At 47.4% G+C, this 16,610-nt stretch overlaps 1 protein-coding gene across 1 annotated transcript; it reads right to left on the bottom strand.

Annotated features, from left to right (window-relative positions):
• Positions 1-359: 359 nt before the first annotated feature.
• Positions 360-16,081, bottom strand: LOC310770926 (ubinuclein-2-like; the record flags this gene model as incomplete). The annotated part of the gene is given in 14 exon segments (XM_083663625.1): positions 360-405; positions 575-718; positions 1,747-1,768; positions 1,771-1,813; positions 1,815-1,857; positions 2,609-2,715; positions 3,884-4,013; positions 4,351-4,421; positions 5,889-6,468; positions 10,226-10,329; positions 10,742-10,855; positions 12,455-12,556; positions 14,664-14,780; positions 15,743-16,081. Coding segments are annotated over 14 exon segments (1,938 nt in total). The 5' UTR covers positions 16,058-16,081.
• Between the last annotated feature and the right edge of the window lie 529 nt (positions 16,082-16,610).

Genomic DNA, 16,610 nt, shown 5'->3' with positions numbered 1-16,610 from the left:
GATAATTCGGGACCACACGTGACAAAAAAAAAACACTCGGGAGAGAGGAGAGGTGCTTGTGACTCGGCTCAGGTTCAGCGTGGAATAGGCGTGCGGTGTGATTGCAAAAGCGTGTGATAGGTTCACGCGCAGCTCAAGGTCTGTAGGCGTAGGTGTGGGTTGAGGCAAGGCAAGGCGTAGGTGCCCTGTGTGAAGGTAGCGTTAGGGCTTGGTCGTGTTTCTCTTAGGCCCAATTGAGCTCTAAAAAGCAGAAAAGGCTTTCATCCTTTTCTGAACGATACAGACGTCGTGAAAAAAGTGTCAATGTTCTGAGGACACGGTCCAAATATATCCTTTTATAGATCTGCCAGGTTCTGCGATCACTGGACAACCGGGTGGAACTCAGTGAGCGGCTGGAGGTCCAGACTGATAACGTAGAGCCAACCAGAATGTCAGGTCATGTTATCAGGACGGGTTTTTACCAGGCTATCATTTTCCATCACTACGAAGCAATGTGGTCCTCATAAGGAGATAAGCACCATAAAACACACACACACACACACACACACACACACACACACACACACACACTGACCTGGCCTGCATCCAGCCCTTGGGCCATAGTGGTTTGACCTCGTTCTCCATGAAGGCCTTGAGGTAGTCCTCCACAGACAGAGAGCACTGGTTCTCCAGCTCATAGCAGCTGAGCTTCACGCGCACCAGGCTGCACAGCAGGTTCCTACACAAAACACAATGTCACATTTAGCACAGATCCCTCAGCATCCATTCAAGCTGAAACCAACAGGTCGGCGCAGAGAACATCATGGCCCAGAAGATTTGTGTCCTTCTCCATGGCAGTGAAGAAGATAATGACGTGGATGAATTGGAGCCGTTTGTGAAAGTTGTTGTTGACTAGAAAGCAGTAAGGCTCCTGAGTGAATCATCAGATGCCAGGCAAGATTTTTTTTATTTTTTTTATTACACTATGCAGTTATGTTCTACTCAGGGTTTCCACACTAACTTAGTAAGCCTGAGTAGGTAGGTAGAACTTAATAACTTCCTAATCCGAATAATCGATAATCATACCGTTATGCTTGCCCTTTTCTAAGGATTGGGGGCTCGTTAGGGGCTCGGGATTGTTTGTAACAGTTGGTTGCTACGTCCTGAGATGAATGTAGTAATGTTACAATTGGGAGCTGGCGTAGGATGCTACTTGTAGGCTGGGTTGTAGAGTAGCCATGATAATAATACCCCAGACCAGTGATACTCAACCCGAGGCTCCTTTATAGGTAGTTGTGGCTCTTTTAGGTCCTACTTAAAATAAATAAATAAATAAATAAAAATCTAATAAAAATAAAGGGAGGAAATTTTTTGGGGGGATTGTGGCTCTTTCAAAGCTTTTTTTTGTCAGTGTGGCTCCTGAGTAGGGCAAGGATGAGTACCACTGCCTTAGACTTTGCGCTTTATAACAATTAGAGAGCTACGCTTTCTTTAATTGTAAGAATTAAGTTCTGTGAATCAAAATTGGCATGTTTTGGGGTAGGGTGGTCAAAAATAGACACAATAATGCCTCAATTCTTACTCATAGAAATACTGATGAAATCCTCCATTTTAAAACTGCTACTAATGTTCTACAAAGTAGTGGTACTTTAAAGGAATATCCGTTCATTTTAAAAAGCCTGTCTCCACCCCCCCTGAAATCCACAATCTACACACACACCGTGCCCAGGATCTACACACACACTGCCCCTGGCCCACGGTTATTACCTGAGCTTCTCGTCCCAGATAACTTCTTCCGCGGGCCCATCACCCTTTTCCCCGGCTTCTCCTCGTCCCTCCTCCTCTGAACCGTTCTTCTCGCCCTCCCCCAACTGCTGCCTGCAGGGGACACACAAATGTATAAATGCATGTGCATCAGGCAGTATTTCAAAAACATAGGCAGTGCTATTCTCAAAGACATAACTAGTGAAAAAAGATGAAAGATGACGTCTAATCATGCCAAGTCATTTTTTTATGGTGGTGTTGCTATTCAACAGTTGAATTGGGGAGTGCACCTCTTCATATATAGATTCATAAAAAGCTGATTTGACGAGTTAGATGCAGAAGAGAGGGTGAATGATGGTAAAATGTTGTAGTCGGAATTTGCTCGCCTGCTCAACTGGCAGTTGAGCAATTATAACATCACTAAGTCATATTAATAATAATATAATAATGAATTGGTATCACATTCTTCAATTCACGGACACATTATATTGTATAGATAATGAGTCTCAAATTAGCTAATGTTAGAAAAACGCTTAACGTATAGCTACATCAAGAGGAGTTAGCCTAGTGTCAGATCACCAACTTCCTCCTTATTTCTCGCTAATAATCATCATAAGAACAACAACAATAATACAATTTTATTTGTATTGCACTTTTGTTTTGCAATAAATCTCCAAGTGCTACAGAAGTACACAAAACAGGATAATAATAATTCGTGTCATCTTAAAAAATACGTCAGCAACCAACCTATCTGTCCTTAACATTAGAGTAGCACAGAAATAACGACGGCGTAGGCAAGGTCAATTATTGTTGTCTTAATTGCCTGTCTTTTGAAAGACAGAAAGAAAGAATGGATTTGTCTTACTTGGCAACCTTGGCCATGCAGTCCATGTTATATCTGGCTATCTGCTCTGGCATGGAGCTACACACCGCCAACTTCAGCTTCAACAGGGGCGTCCGCAGTCGGTCATCCTGACAGAGAGAGAGAGAGAGAGAGAGAGAGAGAGAGAGAGAGAGAGAGAGAGAGAGAGAGAGAGAGAGAGAGAGAGAGAGAGAGAGAGAGAGAGAGAGAGAGAGAGAGAGAGAGAGAGAGAGAGGGAGAGGTGCGGAGGGGGGCAGAGAGACAAAGATGGATACAGAGAAGGAAGTGATAGGAGAGAAGGAGGGAGGGGATGGAATAAACAGTGAGAGAGGGAGTGAGGGAAAAGATGGAGGAAGGGCAGCAGCGGGCGGAAGAGAAAGACAGGACGAGGAGAGAGGAGAAGTGGGGGGGGGGAGTATGTTGATGTATTTAGCCGACAAAGCCACTCTAATGGTCCGTGACAAAAGACATTTGGAAGCCTGTTCTTAGCAGCCGTCTTCATTGCACTACTTTTACTTCCTTTTGTTAATGAGATAGCGTTCAACTGAGAACAGACGCAATTCATAAGAAATCACTTTCTCCGTCTCTGATAGAAACATGGCTGCCCAATGGGCAATTTGGGGCCCCCTTTGTTTGGGCCCAGCATGGATTTGACCCCCCCAAAAAATGTGGGTGGACATTACGGTGTCTACACACCTCGAGTTGCATGCACTTTCTGTCACAAAGGTGTCATTCCCTTTTAACCCATTGATACCTGATGCAGCATTTGCGTGTATATCCCTCATTTGTGTGTGTGTATCCCTTTAAGACCGCGAACCACATCATACGCGGTTCGTGGTCTTAAAGGGATACACACACAAATGCTGCATCAGGTATCAATGGGTTAAATAGGTTTATACTCCCAAAAAGAAGCATCATATAGACGTTTCGTTTTTTGACAATAAACTCTGCAAATTAATGAAATTACTGTTAAGCAGATAAATGAGTAGTGTTTTTATTTATTTTTTATTTTTGCATTTAGAAAGTAAATTGTCTATAAAATAATAATACATTTTAATCTAATGTAATTTCACATAACCTCAACATTTATTTTTGGCCCAGGGCCCTCCATCCAGATCCATTTTTGGCCCTTCATAGGAAAGAATGTGGCCACCTCTGGTATAGAAAGACTCAGTCCTAGGCAGCTCATTGTGGCTTTCAGTGACTACAGTGCCGTGGGAAAGGCTTTCTCCAGGTGAAGCCACCAGGGGGAGGGGTTTCAGATGAGCAGTGACTCACCTGGATGTTGAGGCTGAGCTTCTTGAGGCGTTTAAGCAGGGCCTCCTTGTTGCACGGCACAAACGCCTCCATGTGGGAGTAGATGCCCGAACGCACCTCAAGGGGCTGCTCCTGTGCCTGCAGCTCAATACTGAGGAGGAGGAGGAGAGGAGGAGCGAGAGAGAGAGATAGAGAAGAGATGAGAGAGAGAGAGAGAGATGAGAGGGGGCGAGACAAAGAGGCACACAGGGTGAATTGAGGTAGGATTGAAGGGAGAGTGGAACGGAATGGAAATGAGAAGCGTGTCATGGGCGTAGACAGAGGGCGATAGAGAGAAGGCTTTTCAATCCACGAGAGAGAGGAGAGGGGGTGCATCATCTAAACAAGGGAGCGAGGGAGAGCTGGTGAAAATGAGCGAAGGAGAGAAGGGAGAAAGGGGGGCGAGGTGAGATCTAGGCTGAGGGTGATTGAAACGCTGTCCTACTCACTCCAGGAGGATGTTATTCATGTCCAGGGTGAAGAACTTCTTCCTGCCCTCCTGATCAAACTGACGCGAGGCCTGTGAGAAGAAACGGGTTGAGTCAGCACACTGCCACTGTTCCATACATCCAGCAGAAACATTCATATTGGTGATGTTGTCTTGTATCAGAGGACTTTCTCCTCGTCTACTTTCTCGTATGGCGGGGACGCGGCACAAACGTCTGACGCAGCGTCGAGCGGGAGCCTGGCCGCTCACGCCAGAAGCGCTCCCGTTTTGCTCCGCGCCGCCTCGCTCCGCGCTGGTCACAACCTGTGCTGACTTCATGCCTGGTTGCACGCGGCCGCTCGCGGAATCACGTCAAAAATAGAGTAGACGCGCAAACTCTCGCTGCAGGACGCAAGACGGACGTGACGCGGTCAGTGTGATCGGTCTAAAAACGGTTAACAAGGAGGACGCCGAAATGAAACTACCACCGTGTAGGAGACGTTTCTGCGTCAGAGACGTTTCTGGTGTGTCCCCCCCCCCCCGTCGTTACCCTGAATGTGACGCTTCACCCCGACCTGCCCAACCTTATCCCCACTCCAAATCCTAAACCTGACAGTGACTTCTAGGGGTGGGGGAAAAGTCGATACACCATAGTATCGCGATATTTTGCCTGACGATATTGTATCGATATTTGGACGCCAAGTATCGATATTTAAAAAAAAAAAAATTGCAGGCCATGCCATGCCATGCCAGGCCACCGGGCATCTGCCCGAAGCGCCCGATGTTGCAGTCCGCGCCTGCAGTGGCGTATTGAGTCCAGAGAAGCTTATTAATGTAGCCTACATTTTGGGCAAAAAACAAAACAAAACAAAACAAAAAAACACTGCATGTTTTACTTCCGGTGAGGTCAAGTAAAAGGTAGGAAAAGGAGTTAGACAAAATATCGAAATATTCAATATATCGCAATATTCAATATATCGCAATATCTGCGATATCGCAATACTATCGTATCGTGACTCAAGTATCGTTTTAGTATCGTATCGTGGGCATCTGGTGATTCCCACCCCTAGTGACTTCTCTACATTTGTTACATTTGGAAGCAGCGAGATAGATAGCATTTCTTTCTCACTCTCTCTGTTTCCCTCCTCCTCACTCTTCTCTTCTTCTCTTAACCTCTGCATCTCTACCTTCTGCTTGCCTTTCTTTCCATTTTTACCACAGCCTAAAAAAACACTGTTGTTCCAACATGGGAAAACAAGAAGATACTAAACGTCTTCTCGGGTAGTGTTGACCCTGCTGTTATAGTTACAGAAAACAAGAAGATCCTAAACGTCTTCTCAGGTAGTGTTGACCCTGCTGTTCTAGTTACAGAAAACAAGCTTCCAGAAAGGCAAAGACAGCTGAGGTTCAGCGTGGAGCCGAGAAGAGACAATTCTCATTAGACTGGCCCTGAGCACTCAAAATAAACGTCAATGTGACTTCTTCACCCGCCCGGCATTGCGTTGAAGCTATGGCGGAGGGGGGCCTCGCCGATAATGGCAACCCGCCCCACGGACTCACCGCGCGCAGGTCCTCGATGCGTTTGATGAGCGCGGCGGGCAGCCCGTTGGGCAGCGGGGGCGGAGAGAAGAGGTTGGAGGAGGAGCCCAGGCCCCGCCCCTGGCCGCTTCCTCCCGCCCCTTTAGGCCCCGGAACGCCGACTCCCAGGAGGCCGTTCTCCCGGGCCGTCGCCATGACGACGTGCTGAGGCGCCGCCGCATCCAGCAAGCTGAAGTCCAGGTCGCCCAGGAGATCCTGCAGCTCCTTCTCGTTGGCCGAGCCCAGCAGCGACATCACGGCGGGGTCGGAGGTCAGGTCGGCCAGGGAGAGGTCGCTGTTGGCGGCGGCGGCGACACCCGCCAACTGCGGGTGGGCGGAGTTGTGCGCGGCCAGCAGCAGGTGGTTGGTAGAGGTGGTGAGAGAGTGGGGCTTGTTGGGGGCGCCTCCGGCCAGGCCGGGGAGCGCCGCGTTGGGATTCCTCTTCCTCATCTCCTCCTTCTCCCGGGTGAATTGGCGGAGCATGGCCGCCAGGCACAGCGAGTCCTTCATCAGCTTCTTCCTCTTCTTCTTCTCCGGCCGGTGCAGGCTGAGGGCCGTCACTCTGTTCAAGGCAAAAACACACAGACGGGTTATTTTCAGTCATTACAGTCATTAGCAGATGTTCTGCGCCCAACGTTGGTTCCCACCAAGACTCCAGACTTCTCCTCAGATTGTCAGGAGGGCTGAATCAGGGATGACCTGGTGAGAACTCCTGCAATCTGAGCCTGGCAGTAGGTCTTAGGATGAAAGGTAAATACAGTGTTAACTGTGCTCTACTCCCTCTGGTAACATCTGAACAAATCCACAGAGTGACTTTGGGGATGGACAGTACATGAACACTCACTCTCACTGTGACATTGATTTCACTAACTTCATTTCAGAGGGATGGGAAAGTGGGTAGACTGGGCTGGGGAGAGAGTGCAACATGAAGCTGAAATCAAACCTGTGCTGCAAATAAGTGACACTTATACAGGCAGAGTGATACAGGCAGAGTGATACAGGCAGAGTGATACAGGCAGAGTGATACAGGCAGAGTGATACAGGCAGAGCAATCTGGGAACCCAGAGTCTATTTTTATTTGAAAAATAGACTCTGGGACAGCCCTACCTTTTTTTACCAGCTTCCTGTACGTCACTTCCTTTTCCGTGTCCGTGTTGCACTGTTTACAGTCTGAATAACAATTTGCGCGGTGACTTTGGCGATACTACTTGTCACAACAACTACACCTCCAGTCATTTTCCACTGTTGTTGTGAGACGAGTTGACGTCTTCTATGCAGAGTGTGTTTTTGCGTTAACGTTATTAGAAACGGACGCGGAAAAGGAAGTGACGGTGGCAGGAGAGGCGCTCTGTACAGGAAGCTGGGAAAAAAAGGTAGGGCTGTCCCAGAGTCTATTTTTCAAATACAAATAGTTCCCAGATTGCAGGCAGTGCTACAGGCAGAGTGCTACAGGCAGAGTGCTACAGGCAGAGTGCTACAGGCAGAGTGATACAGGCAGAGTGCTACAGGCAGAGTGCTACAGGCAGAGTGATACAGGCAGAGTGCTACAGGCAGAGTGCTACAGGCAGGGCGCTACAGGCAGAGCGCTACAGGCAGATTGCTAAAAGCAGAGTGCTACAGGCAGAGTGCTACAGGCAGAGTGCTACAGGCAGAGTGCTACAGGCAGAGTGCTACAGGCAGGGCGCTACAGGCAGAGTGCTACAGGCAGAGTGCTACAGGCAGGGCGCTACAGGCAGATTGCTACAGGCAGATTGCTACAGGCAGAGTGCTACAGGCAGAGTGCTACAGGCAGAGTGCTACAGGCAGAGTGCTACAGGCAGAGTGCTACAGGCAGATTGCTACAGGCAGAGTGCTACAGGCAGAGTGCTACAGGCAGAGTGCTACAGGCAGAGTGCTACAGGCAGAGTGCTACAGGCAGATTGCTACAGGCAGATTGCTACAGGCAGAGTGCTACAGGCAGAGTGCTACAGGCAGAGTGCTACAGGCAGAGTGATACAGGCAGAGTGCTACAGGCAGGGCGCTACAGGCAGAGTGCTACAGGCAGAGTGCTACAGGCAGAGTGCTACAGGCAGAGTGATACAGGCAGAGTGATACAGGCAGAGTGATACAGGCAGAGTGAGGCGTCGACACACCCAGAGAAAGACGAGTCAGAACTGTGAGAAGAGGTAGGGATTCTACGGGATTAACGTGCAGTTTGCTCTGAAAGATCTGACACACAGACACATCATCCGTTTCATAACAGTACTATGGCAATAGCTGCTTCTATTTTTGGACTTCTTTTTTTGAGAATGCATGTTCGAGTGATCAGCCTATCTGAGCGTGGATAATGAAGTCTTTGTGGAAGGTGCTCTGCCTGTCACAAGGCCCAGGAGCAACGTCACATCATGATAGATGGTCACAGTCAGCATCCCTGCTTCATGAGACACGTATGAGAGTGGACGCACAAAAGCCCAGGATTAGAACGTGGCGCGGGGTGGCGCACCAAGTGGACACATGAGTCATCATCAGATATCCACAGTGGCCCACAAATAGTTATGTCCAAAAGGTCCGTTGTTCAAGAACAGAGGAGAAAAAACAATCTATTTTCCCAGTAACATCCAGTCCATTTTCTTGTACATTTTAAACATGCATTTTGTGGGCATGCAGGTAGCCCCTTTCAGAACTGTGTCTTCAGTGCTTGATAAGCAGCTCCCTTCCACAGTCGCTAATTTAAACGCTACGAGAGGTGCTAAGAAAAGTCCCAAGTGGCGGAAAATGTTCACGCTCGTCTTACAAGTGTCACCAAAGCAGACGGGTTCACTGATCAGGTCCCCCGGGGTTTGAAAGCTTGATGATCATAAATAACTTTTTTATACCAATCCTGTGCCAGTGAAATTATTTATTTCGAAATTGGCAAGATGGCAGCTGCTTCTTCTGCATTTGTGCGGGTGCATCCAGCCATCACAGTGCTCCACAGCGCCCCTCTGGTCTCTGGGTTCTACCTTGTGTTTGTTATTGCAATACGACTATATACTATAGCTTCTGGGTGCTGTGGAGCACTGTGATGGCTGGGCGCATACCGGCACAAACGCAGAGGAAGCAGCTGCCACGAAAAAATAATACTGGCACAGGACTGGTATAAAAAAAAGTTATTCATTAGCAGCATCGAGCTTTCAAACCCCCGTCAGACCTAACCAATGAACCCCTCTGCTTTGGTGAGAGCCTTTGAAATGTCTCTGCGACACTTGTAAGAAGAGTGTATTGACATTCTGCTCAGGACCTTTCTTAGCGCCTCTCGTTACGTTCAAATAGGGGACTGTGGATGGGAGCTGATATCAAGCGGTGACGACACCGTTCCACAAGGGGCTAGGCGTGCAGGTAGTGCGGGAGGTTCCCTGACTACCGACACGAGGGGCACAGGTTCGAGCCCCCGTGTTACCTCCAGCTTGGTCGGGCTTCCATAGAGGCACAATTGCCCGTGTGGGAAGCTGGATTAAGGGTATGTGTCCTGGTCACTGCACTAGCGCCTCCTCTGGTCCGTCGGGAGGCCTGTTCGGGGGAGGGGAACTGGGGGGAGTAGTGTGATGCTCCCACTCGCTACGTCCTGCCGGTGAAACCCCTCGCTGTCAGGCGAAAAGAAGCACATGTATCGGACGAAGCATGCGTGTCTATAACTCTCCCCAGATCAGCAGAGGGGGTGGAGCAACAACCGGGACAGCATGGGGGAATTGGTCAAGTACAATTGGGGAGAAAAATGTGGGAAAATCCTGGGGGGGGGGAAATGCAGATGTGGGTAAAGTGATGGCACACTGACAGGAAATGTAATTCCTCGCAACAGCGAAGCGAGCCACACATTCAATGTAATCCCGGGAGTGGGAGGGAGTGGCGTTTGGGAATAGCCCTCAGAGCGCCCAGAGCGCACTCTGGCACAAACTGCACCGTTCGTAAATTGGGAGCGCTGTTGGAATACAGCGTTGGGCTATTCAGAGCGCTACACTCTCCTAGTGGCAGAGCGCACTCTCGGCACTCCGTCTGAGGAGATGGGAACTGCTAATATAGTAAAAAAAAAAAAACAGAGGAAGAGAAGAGAACGGAGGAGAGGAGCTGAGAGCAGCAGATAAGAGTGAGCCGTTTGTATGTGTAGCAGTTAGCTAACTGCTAGCAGTAGCATGTGTTTCTAAGACTAATGAGCCATACAGAAAGAGCACGCTCTGCCTCTTTGAACAGCCGCACTGTCATTTTCGTGCAGAGCTTCAGACTGGATTTCCGAACGCGCCCATAAACTCCTGTAACGCCTACAGAAGGCAAAAATGTAAAGGTCATTCTCCGGTCTCTCTCACCCTTGTTTGGGCACCCTGTTCTTCCTGGGGTTCTTCTCCTCCAGGTTGTTCACTTCCGTCTTCTTCTTCCTCTTGATGGCCTGCTCCCCGTTGTCGTTCAGCTTCTGAAACGAGAAAACAAACCCTCTGTTATCTCCGGCGAGCAGATGACAACAGTCCACAGTTGCACACAGTCATCGGCGTGTGAGAAACACATGGCGGGCTGTGTGCGTCTCAGAGATATGTCTGTCGTGTCGGTGTGGAGGAAAGACAACATTTATAGCGTGTGTCACTGGGACTTTCCACTGAAGCGCTGGCACAGAGAGCTCTGGCCGGATGGAAGCTCCTATAGGCAGGCTAGTCCTTCACTCCTCATCAGCAGTAGGAGAGATACTGCAATTATATATTAGCAATAGCAAGTATACATTTCCATGGCTTTTCCAGGCCTGGAGACTACGAGAAGATTTAAATCCCATGAATTTCCTGGATTCTTCTTGACCCTAGAAACCCCCGGATAGTAATAATTGAATCCCTCACCTTGCCCACGTCCTCTCCCTCGGAGTCCGAGGTGGCTCTGAACTGCAGCGTGCCGGTGTTGATGTAAAATCCCCCCAGCTTGGTGGTCAGAGAGGCAGGGACCAGCTCGTCGTACTGGGAAAAACAATCGGAAAAACATCACAAGAAAGCAGGAAAACAGGAAATCTCCTTACCTAATCAAAACCAATAGCCCTGTTCTCGACTGTTATTTTGATTCACTATATAGTCCACTATAAAATACCCACAATGCACTGCAATTTCTAGTGAACAGCGAATGTACCCTACATTTTCTCCCATATACCACAATGCAATGCGGTCATGGTTACCAAAGGAGAAGAAGAGTGAGGTAGTGTCAGAATCTCGTTTGATCGCTCCCCCATATACAGTAGTTCACTATTATGATAAACACTACATAGGGAATAGTGAGAGAGTGAATCATTCCAAACATGGCTAATATGTCACGTGCATATTTTTAAACATATTCTGGAGACTTCCTGCTATCAACATGTGTGATACATGCCAACAAGCAGATTATTAAAATAGAAACAGGCACAAAATCACATTATTCATTATTCTGGAGAACTAATCAAACTTTTTTTTTGTTTTTTTCGTCGAGCAAAGTGTCAAGGCAACAGATGAAGAATGTTCACATCATAGAGCATATCAAGACAGGAAAAATATTAGAATCGCAGTGTTTCCCCTAGAAAAATGTTCAGGCCTGGAGGGATCGCAATGGTGGGTAGACTTTTAGCTAACCTGTTTGCATCTATGTTCGCAATGGCATCCCAAGTATCATCATATTATGGGATGCGATGCGAACAGTTGTATTATGAGATGTGCATTTCCCAGGCAACGACGCACGTTGACACATTTTGGAACAGCGCCACACGCTGGCACAATGCTCCTAAAAGCAAAATGCTTGTTTTGAATGATTTGGCATCTTCTATTACTGTCAACACGGTCAACGCCATTATTGTTGTATTGTAATAATATGCCATAAAGGTTTATTGAAATTTTGGGGAGAGCAAGGAAAAATTATCTAAAAAAAATAAAAATAAAAATCTGGCCTGGCAGGCGTGTCGTTGGCCTGGCGGGCCCGCCAGACCTGTAGAATGGTAGGGGAAACACTGGAACAACTAGGGTCAAACAGACAATGTCAATTTGTGAGAGTGGCGAGGGCATCTTAGCTATCACAGCGAATCAAAAAACCCAAATACCATCAAATGAGAATCCATACCAAAAATAAATAAATAATTGCAGCCATTACTGTCAAGCAGACATTGATGTCCTCTGAATAGTAAGCAACAAACAAGTGACAAAAGTGACAGACAAAAGTAAATGACATATCCCACTGTGGACACAAGGAGGATGGATGTATTTATGAGTCATGACATGAGGCTGATTTTAGACTGCGGTCCCAGGTTGGTAACGAGAACAGATACGCGTCTATCTTTAGGAGCGCCGTTAAACATACTGCACTGAAACGTCACCCCGGGAAATAAACATGTGTTGATAATGTCTGCCTCAACACAGAACAAAACAGTTCAGGAATGTGATGAGGTCGGCAAATAAATTGGGGGCGAAAGAGAGAACAATGTCAAATGTTATTTTTATAAAGGATAGGGTGACATGAAAATTAAACTGACATCCCGGGACAAAAAAAAACAAGACAACTAGAAAATCACGTGTGTTGATGGAGTGAGAGATACTCACGGCTTCCGAGTTGTCGATAAAAGGGTCTGTCTCGTCATAGCCGAAGCCTATATCTATCAAGTCCTGCATTCGGTCCTTCCTCTTCTTCTTCCCTGTGTTAGCCTGACATTTTTTGACAAAAAGGAGGTTAACACATTTGCATTAAAGCCCGTTCCTTTATCGCAAACAAACTGGGATGTAGCGGGTTGAACGACGTCACATCCGTTTTGTTAGCGTTCCATTTGCAGAAAACTGGGAGCTGGGAAGTTCACCGTTGAATTGCGTCACATCCGTTTAAACGAGTCAGCTCTTGGTCAGATCCGGTCAGATCCAGTCGCTAGTCAGGCTCGCCATTGTTAGCAATACTAGTTGATAACAAGGCATTTCGCTGCATTTTGCGCATACAAACACTGCAGCAACGTGTACACACAGATAGAAGTTAGGCAGTGATGTGTGTACATCTGATTTAATGAGACACAAACAAGACAGAAGTGCTAATAAACAGCATCTATTAGGGATGGGCGCGAGTACTCGGGTACTCGAGCACTCGTTCATAACGTCAGTAGTCGAGTAACGTTTCTGCTGTTCGGGTACTCGCCCCACTCCGCACGCCTTTAAAAATGGCCTAGAAGATCTATGCACGCATCGTCATGTGGATCTGGCAGCATGAACTGCACGGGCGTCAAGTCAGCCAGAATGTACAAGTACATCGTCCGCTTTGTTGCTTTCAAAATAAAACGCTTATTGTACCTTATTTATTTTGAGTAATGCGTTACAGCCACAGTTTCACGCCATATAACATCACAACGAGTATTTTGATACAAGGTTTGCTGCTTCATTCGTTGAAATACCTTTTCTCCTCCAACGTGCATTAATAAGCTATTTACTTTTGTTTAAGTAACATTATTTTGAAAGTTTTAACCGGAAGTTTTCCAGCTCATCCCGAAAATGGTGGCTGAAGATATGCTCCCGAAGGAGACGCAGACTTCTTCATAGCGCACGCCCGATAAAACTCATTCAAAACTTTGCAGTAAACGCTAGTTTACCGACTACACTGTCTTTTCCCATAACGGTAGTCACAAGGAATGTGGAGAAAGAATCACTTTTTGGGAGACAATCGCTTCATGGTGATCACTATTCAGCTGCAGCTCAGCAGCTGTAACGTTAATCACACTGGTCAGTTTTCACTTTTTGGCAGAACACCGGACCTTGTAATCCGTGGATTTACGTTAGTGTAACAGTGATCATAAAGTAAAATGGATGATACTGGACAATAACCTGACATTGCTGGACAATGGACATGTAGGCTATTGGAAATGCATTCGCTTGTTTCACAACTTGTCTGCTCCAAAGCGCTAATGCCATCCATCCAACCATCGGAGATAGGTAGGCTTTAGATGTTCGCGTCACCTAATATCACAGTCAGTCCCTCTCCTGACAAAAAATGCTCCAGGTAGCGCTTTTTCCATGCAAAAATGCAAACGTTATGTGTGAACAGCCCCATATACAGCAAATTACCCCTGCTCAGTCATTACCATAGTAATCACACAGCAGACCCCCCCCCCCCCCCGCGCGCGCGAGTGCTCGAGCACTCGTTCATAATATAAGGAGAGTACTCGAGTATTTAAATTGCTTGAAATGCCCATCCCTAGCATCTATTACGATTATAACTACTGTTGTTGCGCGGAGCGGCCATCTTGGACTTTTGAGGTCGGGGCTGCTGAGGCTCCTACGAGTTTGGAATGGGAAATACCAGCTCTGGTGACGTCACCGTCCCAGATCATGACCTTTGAACCGTCAGATTACCAGTTCCCAGTTATAAAGGAATGCCCCAATACAATCCCATCAACATCAGATTTGGACTTAAATTCATTCCGTAACCCCTAACATTTTCCAGTAAAACCTTTACTTACTTAACCAAGCCATAATTCTAATCCAATCCTAACCGTAACATGACCCCCTATCAAAGTGAGGGCTGACAAAATGTCCTCACTTTGGGAAAGTCGGTCATCTCAAGAACACAAACAAACATAAATATTGCCACAAATACACATAAGCAGCATATTAATGATGTATGTGCTACACGGGAGAACAACAAAATAAATTACTCACAACATTACTCAACACAAATTACTAAAACAAGCAAGAACATTAATATAAATGTTTGTTTGTTTTTGCATTGTGATCAGACCACAACATTATTGAGTGTCGAAATAAAAAAATAACTCACATATTTGTTTTCAAACTTTTTGGCCAGGGCCTCAAGCTGCAGGCGCTCCCTCTCATCATCGTTGAAGGGGTCCTTGGGGTCGGGGGCTGAAGTCAAACTTGGAGGATTATTCTTGGCCTGGAATGAATATTGTAAGAAGATGAATATGAATGACCAGATGTCAGAGTGACCAAGTCCTTAGAGAGAGAGAGACGACCCGGGTTCAACCCCCGTTTTGGCACGTTTCTGCCCCATTGAAGTGTCCTTGAGCAGGAATCCCTAATAGCTCCAGGGGTGCCGCTGAGCAGCTGACCCTGTACTGCACAAGTCAGATGAGGATTTCAAAGTGTCCCAATATAAAGTATCACATTATTGCCAGCAAAACTGAAAATCACCGCTTCAATCTAACTTGGTGATGTTACAAAACTACAAAATATGTGCAACATGGTGCTGCCACAGATAAAAAAATAAATAAACAATTAACATACATGGTAACTTTATATTCAAAGTTGTCCACTCATATAAACAACACAATAAACAATACTCAACTTCAACTGAATTATAATAAATCTATACGTGCAATAATGCAAATGGATGCAGGCGTTGCTCTGATCTCTTAGCAGTGACATTTGCCTTGCTCCCCTGCTACATCCTGGTACTTCCATCAGCAATGCTCTCCCATCTATCACCCGCAGCCAGAGGGCCAAACTGCATGTGGCATTTTCAAGTGCTGTAATGGCTGTGTGTGACTAGGCTGTTGCTGGGCAAGTCGAAGTGGAACACACAGGACAGGTAGCAAGATAAGCTTTATCATCGTGTCTTGTGCGAAAGAGGTATCTCTCGCTAAAACATAAAAAAAGAGAAAAAAAAATACGTTTGAACGCCACTGAAGTTGCAAAACACCAGACCGTCCGACCCCAACGAGTGGCCAAACCGGGGCTTGTCTTTTGTGTGAAACCCAATGAATGGTCAGTTTCCACCACGCTAGGGAAGCACCAGGTACACTTCCCCCTCTCTTTAGTAAGCAATGACAAGTCACACGCACTTCCCAGCTCAATAAAACCCGGCCTGGTAACGTTATTGTAGGACTCCTAACCTACCTGGAGGTTTTGGACGAGTTCGTTGTAGTTAAACTCGGCGGAGGAGTGGTCGCTGGGCTCGCACAGAGAGAGGTCCAGCCGCACCGTCATCTTCTTCTTGGCTCCAGCCGTCGTGTCCCCGTCGCCCCCGGTTTTGCCCAAACGGCCGTTGTTGGCACCTCCTGCCCCGGTCGGCGTAGCCTCCTCGACCTCCCCGGCAAAGTTGAAGTCGGCCTCGTCGTCGTCATCCTCTAGCCGGCGTTTCCTGCACTCCGTGGCGGCTCCAGCTGCGAAGGCCGAGAGGGTGACAAATTGTACTTTTCTCGGCTCGGCCATTTGGATGAGCCGCCTGCCTTGAAGCTCCGCTCCGCTCCGGACAGACAGCGACAGAGAGAGAGAGAGAGGAGCTACTTCGCGAAACTACTCCAAATGGGAGACTTGAAGGCGGTTTCGCGAAGCCTCGGCGGCTGCTCGGTGCCTAGACAGATGTAAGGGCCTCCTCCGCACCATGCGAATTGAACTCCAGGGGACGCGATGGTCGGGGAAAAGTTGTTTTTTCCGTAGCTACTTGCATCCTCAATTTGCTATGGGACCGAGACATTCACAGGAGCCATCTTGGATTTTCGGGAGTAAATAAAATATCAGAGAGGGGTCGCTGCGCAGGCGCGTACGGCCAAAACGGAAGCAGCGTGACAAAAGTGGGTCAGCGCGTCCAATCAGCGTCTGCCCCATGACTAAACCCGCCTCTTATCACAACAGGCGATAATAACAAGACTATCATAAGATGGGTACTAATATTGTGACCTTTATAAAGAAGTGTCTTGAGTGAAGGACAAGCGCTGAATGCAAAGTCTGCGCACAACGCAAAACCAGACAAAAAGGTGCGCGC

Source organism: Poromitra crassiceps (genome assembly GCF_964638095.1).
Source record: "Poromitra crassiceps genome assembly, contig: HAP1_SCAFFOLD_261, whole genome shotgun sequence".
NCBI classification, from domain to species: domain Eukaryota; kingdom Metazoa; phylum Chordata; class Actinopteri; order Beryciformes; family Melamphaidae; genus Poromitra; species Poromitra crassiceps.
This window is presented reverse-complemented; position numbering and strand designations above follow the sequence as displayed.